Genomic DNA, 24,008 nt, shown 5'->3' with positions numbered 1-24,008 from the left:
GTAGTTGATATCTGTGAAACATATTCCAACATTTTCTTGGATAAATAGGGTCTTTTTATAAATTGGTGTAATGTTTATTTATCTATACTCTTCAAAAAAAGAAACGCAAAAGGGTACAAATGGGTTATAACTCCGATTTTATGTTTCCTACCGGTTCATGCTTTGTGAATATAAGGTCATTGCATGTCCCAAACACATTCCCACGGTTACATTCGATAAAACGCAGCTACTGTACAATAAAGTTCCAAAATGTGAATATTCGCAAAAACGCAGCCACGTGCAAACCATGTCACCACTGCACGTGCGTTGTCTGCACGTGCAACATGAACACCGACAGTATAAAAGTGCAGGGTGTTCGCTTGCCTGGCCTCTGTATCTGGCCGACAGTTGACAATCCAGGACATGCCACGTCTCAGTGAACCGCAGAGAAACAATGCCATCGGCCGACTAGACGCAGACGAATCCAGAACGGCCGTTGCCAGGGCATTCCATGTGTCCCCAAGTACCATCTCCAGACTGTGGGACCGTTACCAGCAACATGGATCAACACGTGACCTCCCTAGATCCGGTCGACCACGGGTCACTACCCCCGGGCAGGACCGCTACATCCGGGTACGCCACCTTCGGGAACGATTGACTACTGCCACCTCCACAGCCGCAGCAATACCAGGTTTGCGCAGGATATCCAACCAGACCGTACGGAACCGCCTACGTGAGGTAGGAATTCGTGCCAGACGTCCAGTTCGAGGTGTCATCTTAACACCACAACACCGTCGACTCCGACTGCAGTGGTGCCAGATTCATCGACAATGGCCTCAACTGCGATGGAGACAGGTGTGGTTCAGTGACGAGTCCCGATTTCTGCTCCGACGTCATGATGGAAGATGTCGCGTGTATAGGCGTCGTGGTGAACGTTATGCGGCAAACTGCGTGCAGGAAGTGGACAGATTCGGCGGGGGTAGTGTCATGGTGTGGGCAGCCATCTCACACACTGGCAGAACTGACCTGGTCCACGTGCAGGGCAACCTGAATGCACAGGGCTACATTGACCAGATCCTCCGGCCACACATCGTTCCAGTTATGGCCAACGCCAACGCAGTGTTCCAACATATCAACGCCAGGCCTCACACAGCACGTCTCACAACGGCTTTCCTACAGAACAACAACATTAATGTCCTTCCTTGGCCATCGACATCACCGGATTTGAACCCAATTGAGCATCTATGGGACGAGTTGGACCGACGCCTCTGACAGCGACAACCACAGCCCCAGACCCTGCCCGAGCTGGCAGCAGCCTTGCAGGACGAGTGGGCCACCATCCCCCGGGACGTCATCCGTACTCTGGTTGCTTCAATGGGCAGGCGGTGCCAGGCAGTTGTCAACACACGCGGAGGCCACACCCGGTATTGACTCCAGATGAACTTGACCTTGGTGGTGTGTCCTATCACTTACTCACAATGGACTAGAGTGAATTGTGAACAATCCTGCAACATTTGGTAATTATCGGACTCACCATTCAATAATTAAATCAATTCTCCAAATGTTACGACAATGTGGTTTTGCGTTTCTTCTTTTGAAGAGTATATTACAAATTATGTCAATCTGTGTTGAAATAATACGATACAATGTCAGATTCATATCTTGTTCAATATCTTGTTTAAGCACTCTAGATTGGTTCTGTAAGACTGTTGACTTTCAAGTCTGTTCTGCTAAGCTTTCTGATGCATTAAGGTTGTCAGTGGATCTGGAAAACATAATAATAACATCTTTCATCATGCTAAAGAAGATAAACAGACATTTTTGTTTGTATAGCTCTCATTAATGAAATACAATTACAGAATCAGTAATCAGTATTTTTTTTTAGTATTTTTTATATTAATTATATTAATTTTATATTAATATGGTACAAACAAAGAAGTCAAGTGTTCAATACAGAAAGAATACCACTCGGGTGGCCATTAGAGTTGAGTTGTTTCAAAACACACACCTAACAAGCGATTGGAATTACATAATTAATAGTAACATTAGTTTGAGATCATTGCAACTTCAGAATTAACATGGGGTTTTTTTCTCCACAATACCATTTCACTGAACACTGAAAACTTTGTGGGGAAAAAATAGAAAAGAATAAAATAAAGCATATTACAACTTGATTATGTAATGTCATTAATGATAATTTTTGAAGCTTAACAAGCAGTCCAGTATTATGAGATTAAGAATTTTGCAGAATTAAATGACTTGGGTACCATAAACTGATATAATAATAAAATAAAATGAAAAATAATTTTAAAAATAAACATGTACTAAATAAAAATTTAATGTTTTAAAATTAATTTTGTTTATTTATTTAGCATGCAACTACATGTATAAACCAACTGTTATTGATCTAGGACTAAGAGTTTGTAAAACTTGGGAGTCAAAAGTGTTGAAACTAAATGCAAAAGTCGACACCATTTTCATCAGAAACGTAATCCAGTGAAAGCTCTCTAATCCGACCAGTTTTAATGAGGAGGTGCTCAAAAGAGGTTCTGTTTTGTACTGACATTTAAAAATGGACTGTGAAAATTGTCTGGGTATTAAATTATTAAATTATCTTTCAACTGGGAGAGGCCGATGCTTAATTTTTAGAGTTGGAGGTGGGGGGTGGCAAGTGCCCATATGGCCCCATGATTCCAACACCTTTATATAACTGAATAAACAGCAGATGCAATTGCATTGGAATAGTTCAGGTCAATCTATTCATTATATTTTGCAAAAGGATCAGATGTGCATACAACATGGTGACATCGTTTATTTTTATTTTTTAAAAGCATATCTATTATATTCTAGCACAATATTTTTGAAAAACAATGAAATAATAATTCTTTGACTCACCAATGCCACATGTTTTAAACATATCCCAGAATTCTTTGTTTGCAGGTCGAATGTAAACTATCTCTGTGGGTTTTCTAATGGGTCCAATTGGTACAAGAGAAAGTGGACAAATACTAATGTTACCTCTTCTGTCCATCAGGCCTGATTCATAATCACTTTTTGAAACTATCTTTGGCTGCCTCTTCTCTCTTCCAGTAGACATTCTTCTGTGCTTTGATACAAACTTGATATCCTTATTCTTTCTGTTTCCTTTGCTTCTTTTCCCAATAATGGCAATTTTGTGAGCATTTTTGCCCAAAAGATTTTTATTAGTTTTCATTTGAACAGGAGTATCAAGGTGTTGGTCATTCACAACTGGTTTTTCAGACTGTGACTCTATGTGTATATCCTAAAAGTACATGAGGAACAGCCATAAAGGACAGGCTGGTATATGTAACCTGTGAAGCATTAAAAAGTCAAATACTAAAGTCGATGACAGTCACTCTTCGCACCCTTGTTGTGGCTGCATACACAATAAATATAGCATATCACCATAGTTTTGTAAATAGTAGTTTTTTTAATTTCAAGATTTTTTTCAAACACATTCACGTGCATTAATAATGTTTAAAAAAAAAAAAAAAAAGCAATTTTGCATGTCATGTACCAAGTTTATTGTTATTGTAAGGAAATGCAAAGTGACGTCACTGGAATACTGGTGTCATTCAAATTCAAAATTAGCTATATTATTACAATGCTTCGCTACATTAAAATAAAAACTAGTCTACTAACCATGACCCCTGTCAAAATTCTATAATGAGCAGACAATGCTCTAAAGTTACAGGTCAATGTTTTTATTTTTCATAATTTTGGACAAAATATTAAGTTTAAGTTTAAAAAAATAAAAGAAATGAAAAGTACTCTTTGTCAAATATATCATATTAAAAAATTACATTTGGATATGTTATATTTATTGTGTACAAAGCCAAAACAAGGGTGGAAAAAGTGACTGTCGTCAACCTTAGTCTAGAGAATATCTTTAATCAAGAGAATTGGGGGAAAAAGGATCAAAAACATCAGTATTATCTAATATGCTCAACTTTTTCTGATCTTTTATACTTAAATAATATATAATTGATTCATTTAATGTGATTCACAGGGTTTGAACATAATGACGGCACCAACACCAATTGCAATTGTTGAGATATAAATTGCAATAGGTTAAGGGCATCACCAATTGCACTTTTGTGCTGCTGTCTAAAGCTTCTCAATGATGGCACAGTGTATATACAATGTTGTACATTTGAAAGAGAGTTCATACAGCAAAATAATTTTTCAGTTATGTTTATTTGCTGCAAAAGTCACTTTAAAAAAAACAAGTTCCGTAGGGAGGCTCAAAACTGGTGCCGGTGGGCCGGTGACATATTCTTAAGTTCAAGTCCTGAATTCACCAAGTTAAAGTGAGTTAAGGGGACAAAATTGAATGATGCCGATAAAAAATAAAATGTTTTAAAAGTCTAAATTATTTAGTTTTTCCTTGAACCCCCTCCTTTTATTTACCATAAAACTCACATGTATACAAGCACACAAAATTTGTTCTGTTTAATGACACCACTAGAGCACACTGATTTATTAATCATGATCTACTGGATGTAATACTATTAATAATTCTGACATATACAGTCTTAGAAGAAACCCATTACATTTTTCCATATGATTAGCCATCTTTTATAGCCACTTTCCCACAGACAGGATGGCATAAACAACAGCCTTTAATATACTAGTCCCGAGGCACTGGTTGGAATTGAGAAAAAACTCAATAAGAGAATGGGTCCAGCAAAATACCATGGGAGAGTGGAGCAAATGGTCTACCAACTGAGCTCGATCCGACACCACATATGTATTAATAGAATCAATCACCATTGTGAGGTACAGATAAAACAATTCCAACCCGAGGGACAAAATGTTTTTTGTGATGGCCAAGGTTTACTGAGGCCCTTACAAAAACATTTTGTCCCGAGGGTTGGACTTGCCGTATCTATATCTCACAACGGTGATTGATTCTTTTTCTTGCCCATTTAATTACAGTAACAAAACATTAATTTTGTAAGCTACGTACGGTTTGTTTATTGTTGAACGATTCATAAACATTTTACCTACAAACAATGAAACTCTCATTTAATCATATGCTGAAAAATATAGTCCAACTTATGCAACGAAATAAAAATGCAACAACTTAACAATAAATATAAAGTTGAAAATATTAATTTGTTTAAATATTTTTAAAACAATGATACAACATGAAATGGTAAACAGAATTTTGAAAACCATGAGTTATGACGTCAATCATCGTAAAACATGAGTTATGACGTCACGCGTATGTAGAAAATGTCTAGCCCTAGGGTCAGACAGATTTTTCTAGCACCGTGCAAAAGCTGGATAACCCTGTCCAGTGGGTAAGAAATACTACTGGATCGTTTAAAAAACACATGTCTGCTTACAAGATCACAGAATTTAGTACTGGCATTATATCAATGATAAAACCCTCTCAATCCCATGACAAAATAATTTCTCTTACACATAAAGAAGTAAAAATAACATTAATATTATTGCTGGTCCATTAAATTGGAATTCACACTATGGATATATTTATCTTCTTCATAACTAGTGCATATTTAGAAAATAAATAACAAGAGCTATGAGGAATTAAGGATTGCCTGTCCCGAGTGAATGATTGTTGTAAACCCAAGCCTTTGGTAATTTTTATATTAAATCTTAGAGAGGAAACCCACTAGATATTTCCATTAGTAGGAAGGGGTGTCACATCAAAGCCTCAGTTGTGCCATGACTATATATGTTCAAAGCACATTTAGTAGCTGGTGTGTTAACGGTTAAATCTTGGAAAACTACTTCCAGTTCAAAATGCTTTGATGTGCATTAGGGAAACCCTAGTTGGTATGTCAAAAGGTCTACAACAGGGGTGGGGAAAAGCCCTTTTCTCCCTGTCTGAGACCGATTCTCGATCTCTGAGACCGAAATTATTTTTTAAAACACGTGTTTGCCGGTCCCACTTTTGCCATTCTTGTCGGTCCGAACCACCTGTCCATTTCTATTATTGGAACAAATTCTTATCCGTCAAGTGGATCGGCCTGCCCAGACATCGGTATCTCATGCATGATTTAAAATAATAAATAAATAGTGGTCAGTATAGCTTGTGTTTCAGACGTCTGTGATTTTTAAGTCTGCCTAAGTATATATCGTCAGTCACTGAAGTCGGACCTACAGTAGTGTCAATCCACAGCCACTAGGCTAGACATTAATTTTGTCAAAGTTGCTGAGCCAGTCAAGAGATAAAACAGACGTTAACAATAACACCATTCTTGGTGAGAGAGCCATCAAGGTATTACACTCCAATTAAAACAAAGGACCCAGATTTTGCAACTGGTTACAATCAACACGAACACCTGTCAACACCTATGTACGGAGCTTTGTCGGGTCGAGTGTCCCAGTCCGAAGCAAGAGACTTTTGTGCAATACAAACTGCTTGAAATAGCATAAAATATACTGAAATAATCAATAAATGTATTTATTGTTGACTGTTCAATGTAGTCTATCCAATAATTATAAAGGATTTTAAAATTAACAAAAGGTTTCCACTTTTTTGTTAACAAGTGGGAGTAAGCAGAACAGCTACATGTACTGGTTATCTCAAGAGCCAGTAGAGGTCAAATTTCGTCCAATCAGTGATGACATTATTAATCTCTTTGTCTAAACATGTGCTAGCTCAGGCGGTCAAACGCTTCAACGATGACATCAAGCGGGACCGATTGACAATTTATTTTTTCCCCACCCCTGGTCTACAATATCTACTCTGCTATATATTTAAAGCAGGTGAAAATCAAACCTTCACATCAGGAATTTCCACTTCACTGTCAGTGAAACTCTTGGCAACTATTTCCTCTGAATTGATCTCATCGTCGGATTTCCTCAGGAGGATGATGTCCTCGGAACACGAACTGGCTGAACCCAGGGACGACAAGTCAATCTACAAATGGTCAAAGTTTAATTAACCTCAACACAACCAGGGCTTTTAATGTCGCTAGTTTGGGCACAACATGTTTTTGTCCATTCTGAACACAGCTGGGTCTTTTTGGTGAAGTAATGTTATTAACAGCTACTGAAGAGTTGGGATTATTTGGAAATGCATTGCAAGTTATTTAATCCAATTAAAGTTTAACATTTTAATTGATTTGATGTGAAATGTTTTGAGGTCAGCATATTTGTACTTAATTTAGGCGTGGTTATTTTGGGGCATACATATTTTGGGCAAAACATTTATCACCTAGGCTACAATGTAAAGCCTTAATGGATTTACAGGACACACTTTACTAAATATTGATCAAACACAAACTAATTGAAATTGTTTTGACAGGATGAACTGTGTCAATAAAAATTATATTAGGTACATACCAGATAGCTGAATGTTTACCATGTGAATTTGACCTTTGAACTTACAAATCAAAAAGTTCCCTGAGAACTAATATGAAGATTACTGGTAAAGAATTAAACACCATCAGACAACTGTAACACATGACAAGTGTTTTGCCCAAATGTAATATATCCTAGATCTATAATAATGATTAGACAAATTAATGGATGAATGAAAAGCAGGTTTTTGTCTAAAAATTATTATTTGGATGATTTGGATATGAAATATATATTAAATGATTTGCTGTCATCTGATGTATTATACCATGCCAGGACTGGATTGACAAACAATTTAAACTATAATTAATTAAATCGATTATGATTTGTGTTTTTTTAAAGTTTTGTTTGCTTTAATGCTTTAAAATGCATGTGTATGAAACAAAATCTGATGACAAAATTATAACATACTGCTGTAGTAGACGTCCTTATGTATTTAGGAATACAACAATGCTATAAAAACACTGCAATATCAGTGTTAGTAAGGATGTAGATCTGTACCGGTAACTCTCTACCATCTACCTCAAATTTATATGCCAATACTAATTATGTTTTCATTGTTTACACACTACCATAAACTGATGACATATTTCATGAGTGTACATATGTGGAGCACCGAAATTTAGGGAATTAATTTGTTTAAAGTATATGACAGGATAAAAAGAATAAATTATTAAAATGTACAAAATTAAAAGAGAAAACTCACAGATGTGGTATAGTTGTGATAAAAGTTGAAGCTCTCTTAAATAAATAAATGTGTTATTTCTACTTCTTTTTTTTCACATAACTGCTGCAAAGCTTCTTTCCTATGCTAAATGTTCCACATTTTTATTAAAAAACAGAGATGACATCACTATTCATAGGTTGACAAAGGTCAAGATCAAATGTTTTAACATGTATGTTCATGCTGTTGTAGTGCACGGCTCTCTTGGGCACTGCCAGCTCCTTCATCAAAGACAGGAAAAGGTTGGGCAACAGAAAAGGCAGGTTCAAATACACTGGGTCAGAAGTGTGTGAGGTTGGTTATGTCGACATCATCTTTGATCACTTTTAGTATAGTAGCCTATCTTTGATTTCTTTTAGTAGCCTATGTACACTACACGCCAGTAGACAGGAAAAACTGCATGAATTATTTCACTTTTTAAGTATGAGCCAAAAAGCGATTTCAATGCAGGATTTTCAGTTTCGTATGAGGTGAGCAATCCAAGTATGAACAGACTTTAAGGCATCCTTGTTTTGGGATAAAATTTGGAACGTTTAGCGTAAGTATTTTGTAAGATGCTCTGCAGTGCTTGAATGAACACAAAAGTAAGAATAACACTTGTTACTCATTGGGAACACAAAGTATACAGTTAATAAGAGTTGAACAGTACAGTTCAAACACCATAATTTTATTATAAAGTTAACTGTTAAATAAAAAAATAACTTGTTTTATTACATGCAGTGCTGCAGGATGATTCTTTGTGGTTTCCAAGACAGGAGTACTGGTTAACACACACCTGGCAGCTTTCACCTGCATAATAAATATTAACTACTAATTAACATATATAAAAATTAGAAGTATAAAAGGTCACTGAAACTAATACATCCTAGTAATATATGTTATATACTGAATTCCACTGAAAACGCACTACATGTTATTGCATGTATAATGTATATGGTTACTATAAAGCACACAATAACTCTAACCCTTGTTACAATTTTTGGGTTATTCATTGCATATCAAAAACAATTATTATGAGAGGACACACCTGAAAGAAACAAGAACAAGATTCTTACAATCCATATACACCTTCTAACATATACAACCAGCTGCACATATCATGTCCTGGTTGAGATAGGAAAAATCCCACACACTTCACCCAGCCAAATGATTCTTACAATCCATATGGACATTCTAACATACACAACTATTTGCACATACCATGACATTTGACATAACAGATTATTGGTTGGAACAAAATCAAACAATAGTTTCACCAAGCCATTGTGTGCCTCAAGGAAGTACCTCCAAATGATTGCTGACTGCATTATTATCAACTAAACTGTCTGGTACAACATTATCTTGATTCGGTTTCAACGATTTGCCAGTACAACCTGTAACAAACATCAGAATCATGTCAGCATTATACAACATTCAAAGAATGGTTGGGGTTTTTTTTCATGCTATATATACGTGTACATCAATAACTTTTTTTTCAGAGTGTATATTTATTCATTAAAAAAAATCTTTTTTGTTTTGTTTGAAAAACTGGGTTGGTTTTGGGTTAATATTTTTGGGGGCGGTTTTTTATTGGGGGGAGGGGGGTAATTGTGTCTTATCTCACATGAATTTGCAAGATTTAATTTTGTTTTAACCAATTCACTAGGCAGCATTATAATTATTACATTCTTAACCATTTAACAAATTAATTTCCATTACTACAAGGTATGCACATTAATTTCAAATTTTTTTTAATTAGTAGTTTATTGCTATAGTTAATGTTTTGGAAATCAAAGGGCAATAGTGCCATTTGGCAATTTAAAAAAAAAAAATTGCCTCCTCTAGTTTTCAATATTTGCTAATTATTTATTTTGTGGAGTGCCAATTAGCAGAAGTTGTCCGACCACTGCATCACACAATGTCACTACATATCTATCTGCTTAATTATCCAGCTTATTTTTGAACATCCAGATAACAAAAATGTGGACTGTTAATCAAATTAAATATTTAGAAAAATGCTACATTCACCTACCTGGAATACTGGACAAACCTCTAAAAATTAAAAAGTCTGTGTCACCCATAAACTGTGTTACTCAAAAATGGTTCAATTAACCCATTTCATGTATACTACTCAAAAGAATTTAAGGGTCAAAAATTTATAACCAAATAAGTTTCAGAGTGTATTAGATTGATGATGTAAACTACACCAAATTTTTTATTTATTGTTCCATATTTACAAAAAAACACAAATAAACGTCACTGTATACAAGAAAGTCACATGACATGCTGTCAAAGTTGAAGGTTGTCAAACATGGATTTTACACATTAGAACATTCATTTAATAGTGTGTGAATCCAGCCCTGGTGCGAAAACACTCGACACATTGTTGCCTCATGCTGTTGATCAGACGTCTGAAGAACTCTTGGGGAATGGCCTGCCACTCTGCCATAAGAAGTTGACCCAGATCATGAAGGTTGGCCGCAGGGGCATGGTTATCCCGAACTCTCCTGCCTAATTCGTCCCAGGCGTGCTCTATTGGGGCCAAGTCAGGCGAATATGCTGGCCAATCCATCCTGGCGATACCTTGTTGTCTGAGAAAGTCCGTTACCACCCTACCCTGGCGCAGTGGGGTCTGGCATTGTCATCCTGCAGAACTGCCCCGCCGCCAATCTGCTGAAGGCCTGGGAGAACCAACGGCCAGATAATCTCATTCAGATAGCGGATTCCATTCAGATTGCCATCCACCACATAGAGGGGGGTCCTGTGGTGGATAGAGATGCCGCCCTACACCATGACGCTGCCACCACCGAACCGGTGACGTTGTCTAACGTTAACGTCAGCGAAGCGCTCCCCAGGAGGTCTGTAGACACGAACCCGACCGTCGTTGAACTGGAGACTAAACCTGGACTCATCAGTGAACATCACTCGACCCCACTGAACACGTTGCCACCGCAGATGAAGCGTGCACCAGTGACGTCTGGCCGTTCTGTGACGTGGTAGGAGTGGTGGTCGAACAGCCTGACGACGGCAGCGTAGATTATTGGCTCTCAGACAATTGCGTATGGTTTGATCAGACACTCGAGTTCCAGTCGCAGTCCGCAGATTGTCACGTAATCGGCGTGCAGTGGTTGTGCGTTGACGTAGAGCCATATTGGTGATGTAGCGGTCCTCTCTATTTGTAGTGCTTCGGGGTCTTCCCGAACGTGGACGATTTCGAACAGAATTCGTTGCTTGGTACTGTTGCCACAGTCGGCCAACGACACTCTGACTGACACCAAGTCTCAGAGCAACATTTCTTTACGTATTGCCATCCTGAAGCCAAGCAATAGCCCTTCCTCGATCTTCGATAGTCAGTTGAAGTCGTACCATTATCGAATTTGGAGTGTGCACCGTACACAAACGCAAGCTCCAATTATACGGAAATTCAGCATTGGGAACATGGAATACACGTGCAAAGCATGCAAATGAAGCGCTTTGTGAAAAAGCAAGTTATGGGCACTTAGCTGACCTTTCGCCCTAATTTATGTGCAAATGTAAGCATGTTTTCGCCATTAGAACTAATCGACAGTGTCAATGACAGTGGATTTTAATTCATTTATGGGTTGCTTAGACCCACTTTCGTCAAAATGGAACAATACCATGCGTGACATTATGGTCTAGCTAATATAATTGACATTCAGAAAATAATGTCGAAAATATCGTCTGACCCTTAAATTCTTTTGAGTAGTATACATAACCCATTAAAACCTTGTAAATGACCTTCTAAATTTACAATACAATTGACAAATGTTTTATGCAAAGAGAGACATGTACAAGTGATGGGCAAAGAAAACAATGATTTGTGTAATTTTGAGAGGCTTGCTGACACCCACTCTCATGTCATATTATCAAATACATGTGCGTACCATCACTGTAGATGGACGAAATACCCTGAAACTTCTCCTCAATGTTGATCCCTGATAAATATACTGCTGTGGAGCTCAGTGGTTTCTTTGCTTTCTTTTGCAATTTCTTCTGGTTCTGACAACTAGGTCTGTAAGATGAAACTAGAAACATTCAAGTCTGGTTTCATAATAACGTAATACAATTTTGGATCTCTACTAAAATCGTAGATGGTAAAATCTGTGATTTATGGAACGAAGATTTCCAAGTCAAAATATGTTGCATGTTAAGTTCTGCATGTTTTGCAGTAATAGACATAAATTTCTTTATCAACAAAATGCTAAGTGAAAGTTTGTTTTGTTTAACACCACCATTAGAACACATTGATTTATTAATCACTGGCTACTGGATGTCAAACATTTGGTAATTTTTTACATATAGTCTTAGAGAGGAAACCCCACTACATTTTTCCATTAGTAACAAGGGATCTTATATATGCACCATCCCACAGACATGATAGTAAATACCACAGCCTTTGGTATACCAGTCGTAGTGCACTGGCTAGAGCAAAAGTGCCAAGTTAGACGTTGCTAAAACTTATGGTGATTTTGAGGTAAGCTTTCAGTCATCTTTATGCTACTTCAGCAAGTCTATATTGACAATATATAAAAATATAATATTTATATGTTGTATATACGAGTCATTCTTCCTACTAATGAAACACATCATGAAAAGGTTTCAGGCCAGCTTATTTTGCCCGAATGTCTCCATCGTTTTTGCCCGAATATGAAGATTTAATCTAGCACTTGGGGAGCCAGTTGCCCTACTGACCCCTGACCCCCACCCCACCCACCCATCTTGTCTGCTTGTTTCTAGCCCATGGAAAGATTACAGCACCCAGTGCAATAAAACAGTTTGAGAACACTGGGTTGGTTGGGCCTGGAGTCCATTGGTTTATCAAATCTATAGTGTACTATGTACCAACCCGTGAACAGGACTTTCTCTTGATTTATATGGTGTTGATTCTTCCAACTGTTGTTGCCGTAATGCATCTGTAAACAGGAGATGCAGACTAGTCAGTCTTATATTTATTAACATGAAAATTAGTAAATAATTTTATAAACAAGACACTTTAATGTCTTAAAATGTAGTACAATCCAGCAAAACAAGTGGAAATCCAGTAAGCAGCTGGAATTCTGCATATATTGATAAATGTCCACCATTTACTTAATTTATTGTTTAATTTATTGTTTTATTTAACGACGCACTCAACACATTTTATTTACGGTTATATGGCGTCAGACATATGGTTAAGGACAACACAGATTTTGAGAGGAAACCCGCTGTCGCCACTACATGGGCTACTCTTCCGATTGGCAGCAAGGGATCTTTTATTTGCGCTTCCCACAGGCAGGATAGCACAAACCATGGCCTTTGTTGAACCAGTTATGGATCACTGGTCGGTGCAAGTGGTTTACACCTACCCATTGAGCCTTGCGGAGCACTCACTCAGGGTTTGGAGTCGGTATCTGGATTAAAAATCCCATGCCTCGACTGGGATCCGAACCCAGTACCTACCCCACCATTTACTGAATCTCCATCCATTTGCTGGACTGCACTCTACTGCCTTAAGCATTATTTGTATCTGACACCTAATATGATAAACCTGCATCCATCAAGCAAGTAACAGAACAGCATCATTTATATTAAAGTGTATTCTTTATCAAATTATTTCCTGGAAATGTGGTCAATGAATCTGTCGTTTGCCAAATCACCAAATGCAAAGTAAAGTTAAATTTGGTGAATATATTTTATTATTAAACCACCAAAAATAAAAAATAATAAAATCAATTAAATTTTTAATGAGCCTTTCTTCTTCTTTTTTTCCCGTAACTCTATTTGGCTACGGATTTGCTGATCAAATTCACCAAACTGCTGTTAATAATGTTGGGGGCCCAGCTTTCATCCTGCACATTAATATCTGATGCAGCAACATGAAAGGGCATCATTTAATTATATCTTTTCTTTCCTCTTTATGAGGTAATTACAATAGTAACAGAAATGTACCTGTTAAATGATGACATAAATATGTTTGGGGACCTATAAAGAAATAACTTTTGCACTAATGCTATTTGAAATGATCAATTCCAATCTAAACTGACGATCAAAAGAAAGTATACCAATTATTTTTATTATAAATAAACACAATACATGTTCATGGAAGGTTAGATAGGTTCCAGTATTGTTCGTTATAATGCAATCAATGACGAATAGTCGCACATTGCTGCATTTGGGCCTATCGACCATTCAGAGGGATGACATTGACGAGGCAACATCGACTTCGACATTTACGTTGGGCATGTCAGTTTCAACGTTGGCAACATTGGAACTGGTAACGTGTACTCTTTTTTAATGAGAGCAGATTCCAGTTATTCAGAGCTGATGGCAGGACTCGGATATACTGACGTGCAGGAGAAAGAACAGCTCCATGCTGTGTTCAGGAGACTGCACCGTTTGGTGGTGGATCTGTGATGGTTTGGGGTGGTATCTGTGGCCAACAGCGGACAGACCATATTGTCATTGACGGAAATCTTAACGCACACTGTTACATCAACCAGATTTTACGTCCCATCCTGTTACTGTTCTTGCAACACCATCCTAGACTCTTGTTTCAACAGGACAATGCCAGACCTCACACAGCTCGTGTGGTGCAACAGTTCTTCGCCGCAAACAACGTCAATGTTTTGCCATGGCCAGCCTGTTCACCTGACCTGTCACCGATAGAACATTTGTGGGATCATCTTGGCCAGCGAATTCGACGTTGTCCTAACCCTCCACTGAACAGGGATCAGTTGGTACAGGCACTGAGGCAGGAGTGGAGGGCAATACCTGATGTCGTCATTAGGCGCTCAACGAACTCTGTCCGACATCTGGTCCATGCTTGCATACTTGCACATGGTAGACATACACGCTATTGAAACATGTTCTTTGTGGTCAAATTTATTCACCTTCGTTATGAGTGGTCCTTATGAAATCGCACATTTTACCCCTAGTGCTGTTGTGCACTGTGATATTATCATTTTATGGGTTTTATTGAGTATACTCACGTTTATTTATCGCCAAATTATTATACTTTCAAAATATAACATTTGCATCAACTTGTGTTTTGTGTTGTTTTTAATACTTTGAAAAAATAATTGGTATACTTTCTTTTGATCGTCAGTTTATATATGATTGAAATAATAAATAACAAAAACCACTTAAGATTAAATTAGTCCAGTAATTAATATTTGTTTTTATCTTCTTCTATTAAGCAGGGGTTGGAACTGGTGAACTGTAAAAAAGAGGAAAATCCAGAGGGGTCCCGGAAATTTGTGAAATCCTAGGTTAAAATATGTGCCATCTGACACATTCTGGAGGAAAGGACGATTAAAATGTGAGGAAACGCAATATTCCACGAGAGGAAAACAGCTGATCCGAGGAGAATTCGCACCCCTGATTGAGACACTTCTTGGCTGAATTTGTGCAATACAACTGAGTTTACACTAATAATAGCCAACATAAAGATCAAAATGGCTTTGTTACAAAAAGAAAGCAATTTTTCTAGTCTAGTGTGAAACAATTATCTATTTATTGCCTATTAGTGATTTTTGGACAGTTTTTACAACCATCAAAAACTTTTTTAAAACAAAAACTTGTATCTCTTGTTTTGAGTCAAATACAGACAATATGCATTTTTTCCTTCTTTTTTTTAATTACCTATAATTTTAAAGCCGATTTGGAGGGTGAAACTAGGGGGTCGGCTAATGCATGGAGTCGGCTAATACACAGCGATATACGGTAGTTAAAATTCATAAAAATAAAACACATTCTAAAACTGTTAGCTATATTAGTGTGTGTGTGTGTGTGTGTGTGTGTGTGTGTGTGTGTGTGTGTGTGTGTGTGTGTGTGTGTGTGTGTGTGTGTGTATATTTCATACTTGTTTCCCCTTACCTATAATGGTGCAATTGAAAGAATAACAGCTCTTGTGTGTCTTCTATGAAATAATCCTATTATTCTACAATTACATAGACACAACTTTAATTATCAAAACTATTGTACAAAATAGTATTTGAATGAAACCCAGTTCAGCTTTATGCAGAAAACACATTTGCCATTGATTCCTACATTTTGTAAACAATTTCAAAGATAAAACATTTGAAAATATGAAACATGCAACATACACATACCATATTGAATATTACAGTTTTCTATTGGAGATAAATTCCTAGAAAAGTTTATAGATTCTAGATTTTTAGCATCATTCTTTGCTGTGGAATTCAACACTTTTTTCTTCAACGTCTTAAAATGAATACTTGGGGTAGAATCTTGTACTTGATGATTCTTCAGATGTGATTCTTGTTTACTTGATATATTATCTAAAAATATATATGAAAAAAAAAACAATTAACATTCCAAGTTTTGACTTAAATTATTTTACTCAATACAAATTAATATTACAATATTCAGCATTAAAAGAACTTTAATTGGTAACTCTGCACTATTGTGTTGCAATATGGTATTCCAGTGGATAAAATATTTATAGAAAACTATTCTAAATTATCATTTTATGCAGTGAATATCAAATTTAATTTCTCAATACTAAATGACATTCAAGTCTCTCATACTATTTACTATTAGCAAGACACTTTAACAAAATATCCAACGTAATATAACTGCAATAATACAACTCTTTTTTTCTTTTTTTTTACAAACCGTAACAAAATGTTTATCTCTGCATACACACACAAAGTTGAATAGTAATAATGTCTATAAATATAAATTAATTAATCTTAATATAAACTCACCTGTAGACGAGTTTGTTGACGCAGTGACCCAGGTGTATGTATAAGAGCTATCAGTGTCCTCAGTTTTATGAAAATCAAGGTCCGTTACCCCATTCTGGCTGGTGTCTGTGGCAGATTCTGTCCTCTCTGTGGTTGTTATGTCTGTTGTCCCTGTGTGGACTGTGTTGGTGAAAGATCTAGTTATTTGTCTGCTTGTTAAGGCTGGAAACTTCAGTACTGGAGCTGGAAATACTGGTCTCTTTTTTGTTATTTTATCTAAAAATTAAATGTACAACAATATAAATTTATATAAAACAACTACTTTAACTGGTTTGTAAACACAAAACAAAAAGTAAAATTATGAAAATCTTTAGCAATTAAATTCCTTTTTTAAACAGACATGATCATTCTTTTTTTCAAGCTGTTAAAGACAATTAAGTCAACTACTAAGTCAACTTTAAGCAAGTTAAATTACCAGGGCCCCGTTCGACAAAGTGATCTTAGTGCTACGATCACCTTAAGTACATAAGGTAGCTATGCATGTAAGGTGATCTTAGGGCTAAGATCGCTTCGTGGAACGGGGCCCAGAATGATAAGTTTAAACAAAGGATAAAAAACACAAGTTTCAAAGTTTGTTTTCTTTAACACCACTGGATCACTTTTGATTAATTAACCATTATCTATTGGATATCAAACATTTGGTCTTTTCTGATACCTAGTCATAGAATAAACCCACTACATTTTTCCATTAACAGCAAATGATCTTTCATATATGCACTTTCCCACAGACAGGACAGCACATATTTCGGCCTTTGATATACCAGTCGTAGGGCACTGGTTTGGATGGGAAAACCCAATGAAAGAATGGGTGCACACTGAGGTGATTCAATCCTATGACTCGAGCACCTGAGGCGAGCACTCTACCGACTGAGCTAGATCCCAAGAAAATATGATGATACATGGAATTTTAAACATACTTTAATATTACTTTTTTCATTTTATTGACTCACGTGTGAATGAAAAATTAAATTGGTCTGTTTTCAACATTCTGGCAATTTGTGAGTGGTAATGTTCATTTAACATAATTACAATATGCCATATATATCCATATCAGAATGTGGGAGCTTTAGACCAAATAAATAACCTAAACTGTGACAAATAAAAACAATGCACACAATACACACGAACAATGTGTGTCGTTGCAGGGATAGAAACCACAGCTCGTCTCTTGACCTCAAATGAGTAGACATTTTGTGGACAAATACAGTTTAAATGATCTAGTCCCCCAGGCCAGTAAGATCTACACTGATGGAAAGAAATATGGCAACACATAAAGAGAATTAGTAAATAATGACTGCAACCAAAACCCTCATAGCTGTGTTACTGCAAGTTAATTCAACAGTACTGGTACTCAATCCCACAATATATTTTTAAAGTGTTTACCAGGAAAGGTGAGTGATCATACCCACTCCCCTCCATACTAGTCTGGAAAATGTTTAGGAAAATGGGAAATTGATCACCTAGCATAAAGCTCAGTGTTCTCGCTGCTCCATTTAAGCGGGGCGCCCCGCCCCGCTATTCCATTTTGCCGCCCTCCTTTCACGTTCCCCGCCCTCCTTTATTTTTGAGCGCCCCTCTTTATTTTCCAGCACCTATCTCTGCTACTTCCAAATGCACTTTTTTCCACACAAAAAACAACGATCAGTCTGCACACTGGACATCAAAGGAAACAAGCTGCGTTGTGTACGAAAAAGCAATTGACAAAACATTTACCGTAACGTAATTTAACAGTATTTTTAACAACCTCTATTTTGTCCAATATCTGTATCCATTTGTATGTTTGATAGACACAATAAAAGTTATATTTTATGTAAGCAATGAAAACATTTAATTTTTTACGGATTCAGCAATCTCCGATTGAAAAAAACCCACCTCTTATTTGGCGCCAAATTTGTCACGTGATCAGAACAGTCATTCTTTCTTTTGTTTCCACTAACTATCGTTTGATATTTTGTCCTCAGTTGCAGATATAATTGGTTGAAACTGATGATTTTTACTTTCTGTTATTCTGTTTATTCAGCAGTTCTTTATAAAATATTGTAAACTGTTCATTTTGAGGGGATATGAACGCTTATAAAAACAACGGAAGTGGCAGTGTTTATCATTAAAATCATTTATCTTGAGTGCCAAATAATATATACACCGTCTTTACAAAAGCGAAACTACTTTTTAGCAGCTGGCGATAATATTTTATCACAGCGATCGATTCATTCGATGAAGATGGAAATAACAAAAATGTATCCGACATTAGGAGATCACTTTACAAACATCTTTATTGTTTTTCGTACATCTTGAAATCGTTATTAAAAATAATAATATTAAAACTTTGATCGATCCAGCAAAACCGGAACTGCCCGTGAATGTCAGACCGATATCATCTTCGGTTCAATTAAAAGACGAAGTCTTTTTATAAACCCCTTTGCACTTTTGTTGTAGGCAAAATAAGGAGTATGTCTTTTCTCAAAGTCTACTAACACACAACAATATGGTAGCCAAACTACTCCCCTCCCCCTTTTTTTATTCTTTTTTTATTTGCTTTTCGTTTATTGGTGGTGGGGGTTTTTTTGTGTTTTTTTGAAGGGTGTGGTGCCGAGCGGCCGCCCTCCTTTAATTTTCACCCAGCTAGAACACTGAAGCTTTTAATAAATTTTAGGGAAAACTTCACATGACTGCTCATCTAGCACCATTTCAGGAGAGTGATTTTCAGCTTGTCTTCATTTTGCCAAACGCAAACACTGTCTCTCTATTTTATACATGCAAAACTACTATAGTAGTGACTTAAATTTTGTCTCAGATACCATGGGTTCCCTTATTTTTTTCCATCAATATATTTCAATGTGAATATTACTTGTACAAAAGTGTTTTTAAATGCTGCACAGCTTTCGGTCTCCCAATTCCAACCAAAAAGGACGGATGGGGTTAATGAATTTCCACAGGGACTAGAACCTTTCTAGGACACTAATCTCCAGGGGCAATGAAAACTCTACTTAATTTCTACTGCTGAGTGCCTACTATTTCTCTTTAGAATGAAGGAAGAGACATTTAAAAGTAAACCTAGTTAATATGATACTCTGAATTATTTACAACAGGATTACGACATAATTACAAATGTTAACTTACAAGTATTGAGTGGCTTAGTTTTTTCTACATTGAATTTCTTTTTACGGTCTCGAGAATATGGGTCAATGAGGTCAATGACAGAGCTACTTGAAGGTCGTCTCTCTAGATCTGTGCAAATAAAATCAAATATATCAGGCATTTAAAAGTAAACATCAAGAAAAAAATGTGACTCTTAATTCATTTATGATTTCTTTTTAGTACAGATTTATTGGCCTACTTTGTTTACCACAAACACTTTATTTTGTTACCTACTTAATGCAAACTAGGTGTTAAAAATTGTTCTAAATTTTCACTTGACAAAGGAAAAATGCCAATCACAGTTTGAGCCAGATATTTTCCCACTTGCCCCACCTTAAAGTTATTTTTTAAAGTAAGCAATTTGGTTATTCTTTGCTGCTGTTTGATGAAAACCCAAATAAACAGTGCTTTACTTACAAACTCACTAAAACAAATTTCAGTGGATGTCTATGACATCATAAACAATAGCACTTGCTCCTACTTGTGTTTAAGTAAGTTACTAGTCCAACATAAAAACTCCACTTGCCACTGTCATCAGGAAATGGGAATTTTGAATCCCTGTAGAGGTCTTGAGCTGATCTTCAATACAAGTTATCTGCCCTTTCTTTAAAATATTATCTGTATTTCTATAAGAATAATCTATGTAGCAGAAGTTTACGACAGTACTTTCTAAATTTCATTTGTAGTACTGATCATGTGTGAATTTGTTTGTGATGAATTGATCAAAAGAGTCATAAAAAAGAACAAGGTGTTTTAAAGAAAGGCATATCTGTGACACCTCAGCAAATTTAACTACAGCTAGTTGGTGTATAACATGATTATTTTCACCCTTGGTCAACAGATAGAGCAGAAACTCACTGCTGTCAAATAGACTACTCCTATCAAAAAGCTGCAAGGAATCTTTTATATAGACAGGACAAAGACAGGACAGTACATACCATGGCCTTTGATGTACCCATCATGAGGCACTGGTTGAGACTGGAAAAAACACTGAGTCCATTTAAAGTGATCGGTCCTACAACCCATCACACCAAAGGCATGCACTCTACCACTGAGCTATATCCTAACCCTAATTCTAAAAGATATGTATGTTGATTCCATACTATATATCATGACATTCTCAACACAAGCTGTTAGATGATGGCACATTGCCATTCTTAATATTAACATTTCCTCATGTGAAAAAAATACCCTCTAATGGCAAAAAAACATCTTATAAACATCAGCTACTGAGTACTAATGAACCTCTAAACACCAAAACAGATGGTCATCAGGATTCCCTGGGTAATCACGTTTTAAAATATGTTGATAAATACTGTTTATTATGGAACATAAATATTATTAAGAACTTACTTGATGGCTTCCGAACTTCTTGTCTGAGGATTTCAATGCTTGATTCACTATCAACAGGTAGTCTCGGGGCATCAGGAAGCTGTCTCAACCAGGATTCCACAAGCTGATGCTTTTCTGTAGGAGCTATATAAACAATGTGTCAAACTACAATGTTTATAATAAAAGTTTTATAAGACTGAGTAGCAGTGAATCGATGATGTTAACACTGACACTGTTATAATCATAATCGAGGTTTTCAATCTCCATTATCTTTAAAGAATTTACATCAAGATTTGTTGTGTTTAATAAATAATCACAGCTTATATATATGTACATATAGAATACATATATCACAATAAAATTTAAATATAAAGGCACTTCTGAAATGACATTTTACTACCATCATACTATCGGAATACACTTTCTAGGCAGACTGAATAAAAATAGATTATAGAACATAAGTGAACCACTGAATATTTATAACAGAAGATTTTATAGTGCTGTGGGCAAAAATCAACAATTACTTTAGTAATAAATGTTACAAATTGTACACTATTAAAAAAGAAATACACATGTATAACTAAACAACCTGCAATTTTATCAAAAGCATCATCATATTTCTTTTTCCAAGCTTGTGGTTTTCTGGTTGAATATGTTTGCATAGCTTAGTTCCTGGAAGCAAGATAAAAAAAACATCAGAGGCAGCACAATGAAATCTGACCTTAAACATGCAAAATTATCCAATTCCCCCAACCCACAGTTTATGAGGATAAAAGTAATAAAAGTATGTTAAATATTTCTTATCTTGGCTCATAATGTTTATGTATTACTGTATATCAACAAAAATGGGGGTTTGTTCTTGTTGTTTTGCTTTTTGGGTTTGGGTTTTGTTTTTTGTTTTGTTTTTTGTTTGGGTTTTTTTTGGATAATATTAATAATGCATGGTGAATTGCAACTTTTAATTATAATATCTACATACATGTGCGAACTCCATGAAAGTGAACGTATCTATCAGGTAATTAGTTGTTGAGGATTGCCTCACAACTCTGTGACAGTCACTTGAATTGGTATGTTATTAACAATTGTGTATACCATATTGAGTGCAGAACCAGAGTGTCCCGCCAACAAAGTAAAGTGAACTGTGATTAACTCGAAGTAAGCACCCAATCTCCAAACATGTGACCAATACTACACGCGATTTTATTATGTGCACTATCAATAAGCTGAAGGAATGTTGCCATCCCATTAGGACAGTGTAGCTCAAACCCTTTAATGAGGAATTATTTCTGTTTGACTTATGGAAAATACTCAACAAGGCACACATCAAATTTGGTATATCTTGTTCAACTCTTTGGCCTCTTCGTGGCGAGCAAGGGGCAACAGTAATGTTTAACTACTGGCAAACAAGAGAGAAATATGTTTGATTCTCCCCCACCCGAGAAAAAAATAGGTAAGTAACAGTTTAAAATTTAGTACTTATGTTTTAGTTACTTGTAGAGAAATTAATTAACTTTTATTTTAAAGTATTATTCTGTTGTTAAATGAAACGCTGAAGGAAGAAGCAAGACACAGCTGTAACATTTGAATTACTGGCAAATGAGAAAAATGTGTTAGTTTTATTACATTTATATATATTCATTATTATTTATTAAAAAAACTAATTATTATTGACATTTACAAAAAATATCTTTGTAATTAAATTATTATTTTTTTTTCATTTCTATTACTTAATTAATAAATGTTTTTTTGTTTTGTTTTTTTTACGTTATTTTATTTTATCCTTTTCAACATACAAGACTATTCCGAGTTTTATTTCCCTCCAAACAAGGGCAGGTAACAATAACCGGACATTTAAAAAAAAAAACCCACAGAGTTAGACTTTTTTTCCTTTAATTCAAAGTGAAGATCGTTTCAAAGTATGTATTTCTTGGTCTTCATGAGCTCAAAAAAATATATCACAATACACGATTAGGGTGGGAAAACGTGATGGTAGTCGTTATTTTGACCTAAATTTCGTTCTGAGCAAAATCGCTCAGAATGGTCATATGACTGCTAATGGTGTAATATGCCCATCAGATTAGCCTTGACTTGTGCATGCACTTCGACTTGTAGTCAATGTTAATCTTGATGAACTACACAAAATCCATATCCATGGTGTCAATGAATAAATTGTTATATTAACAGCTACATCAGTGCAGGTGTACCACCACAACACAATAACACAAAAGTCTTTTTCTACATCTTCTTTTTGTTGTTGTAACAATTGAAAATTGAAATGTGTTTGTTTTTTGTTTTGGTGTTTTGTTTTGGTGTTTTGTTTTCTCTTCTGCTAAAAAAAAATTATAAATTAAAAATTTGAAGAATATTACACAACAGAAAAATGTAAAAAAGAAAAACATGTCTACCTTGATCCAGTAGGTTAATTTAGCTAATGGTGTGAAGTTTCTTTTCTCTTTCCTGTTTTTTGTTTGTTTCGTTTTCTAATTAACTTCTGTAAAGATGAGACAACGCTTCCTTTACCACAGAGTGATCTTCCTTTGTTATTTATATCGGCAGATGTTATTGGTTATTTGAACGAAAGGAGTGGTCTAAAAATCCGTATCAGGACACATGATTGGTTAAAACGCAGACGGCATTTCTTTTAGCGCTGGTTTAACTTTGTTATTTTGACCCATTTGGAATGTCACAAAAAGAACAGGTTATAGAGAGTCTCTGTTTTGTTTGGTGGTTGT

General features: G+C 35.9%; 1 protein-coding gene across 3 annotated transcripts; it reads right to left on the bottom strand.

Annotated features, from left to right (window-relative positions):
* Positions 1-1,487: 1,487 nt before the first annotated feature.
* Positions 1,488-23,791, bottom strand: LOC121372323. 3 transcript variants are annotated; one of them, XM_041498617.1, is made up of 13 exons: positions 23,682-23,791; positions 21,866-21,948; positions 21,298-21,420; positions 19,927-20,034; positions 16,768-17,022; positions 16,150-16,338; positions 12,906-12,972; positions 11,944-12,071; positions 9,344-9,432; positions 8,774-8,848; positions 6,755-6,895; positions 2,875-3,262; positions 1,488-1,744 (listed from the first exon to the last, which is right to left on the bottom strand). In XM_041498617.1, the coding sequence occupies exons 2-13, from the start codon at positions 21,936-21,938 to the stop codon at positions 1,710-1,712; spliced, it is 1,671 nt and encodes a 556-aa protein (XP_041354551.1). In that variant the 5' UTR covers positions 21,939-21,948; positions 23,682-23,791; the 3' UTR covers positions 1,488-1,709. The 3 variants fall into 3 exon arrangements, with proteins under 3 accessions (XP_041354551.1, XP_041354552.1, XP_041354553.1); XM_041498618.1 differs by having other exon boundaries at positions 2,998-3,262; XM_041498619.1 differs by lacking the exons at positions 1,488-1,744; positions 2,875-3,262 and adding an exon at positions 4,970-5,006.
* Between the last annotated feature and the right edge of the window lie 217 nt (positions 23,792-24,008).

The sequence above is a fragment of the Gigantopelta aegis genome, chromosome 4, assembly GCF_016097555.1.
Source record: "Gigantopelta aegis isolate Gae_Host chromosome 4, Gae_host_genome, whole genome shotgun sequence".
Lineage (NCBI taxonomy): Eukaryota > Metazoa > Mollusca > Gastropoda > Neomphalida > Peltospiridae > Gigantopelta > Gigantopelta aegis.
The sequence above is the reverse complement of the archived record's forward strand: the minus strand, read 5'-3'. Positions and strand labels throughout refer to the sequence as shown.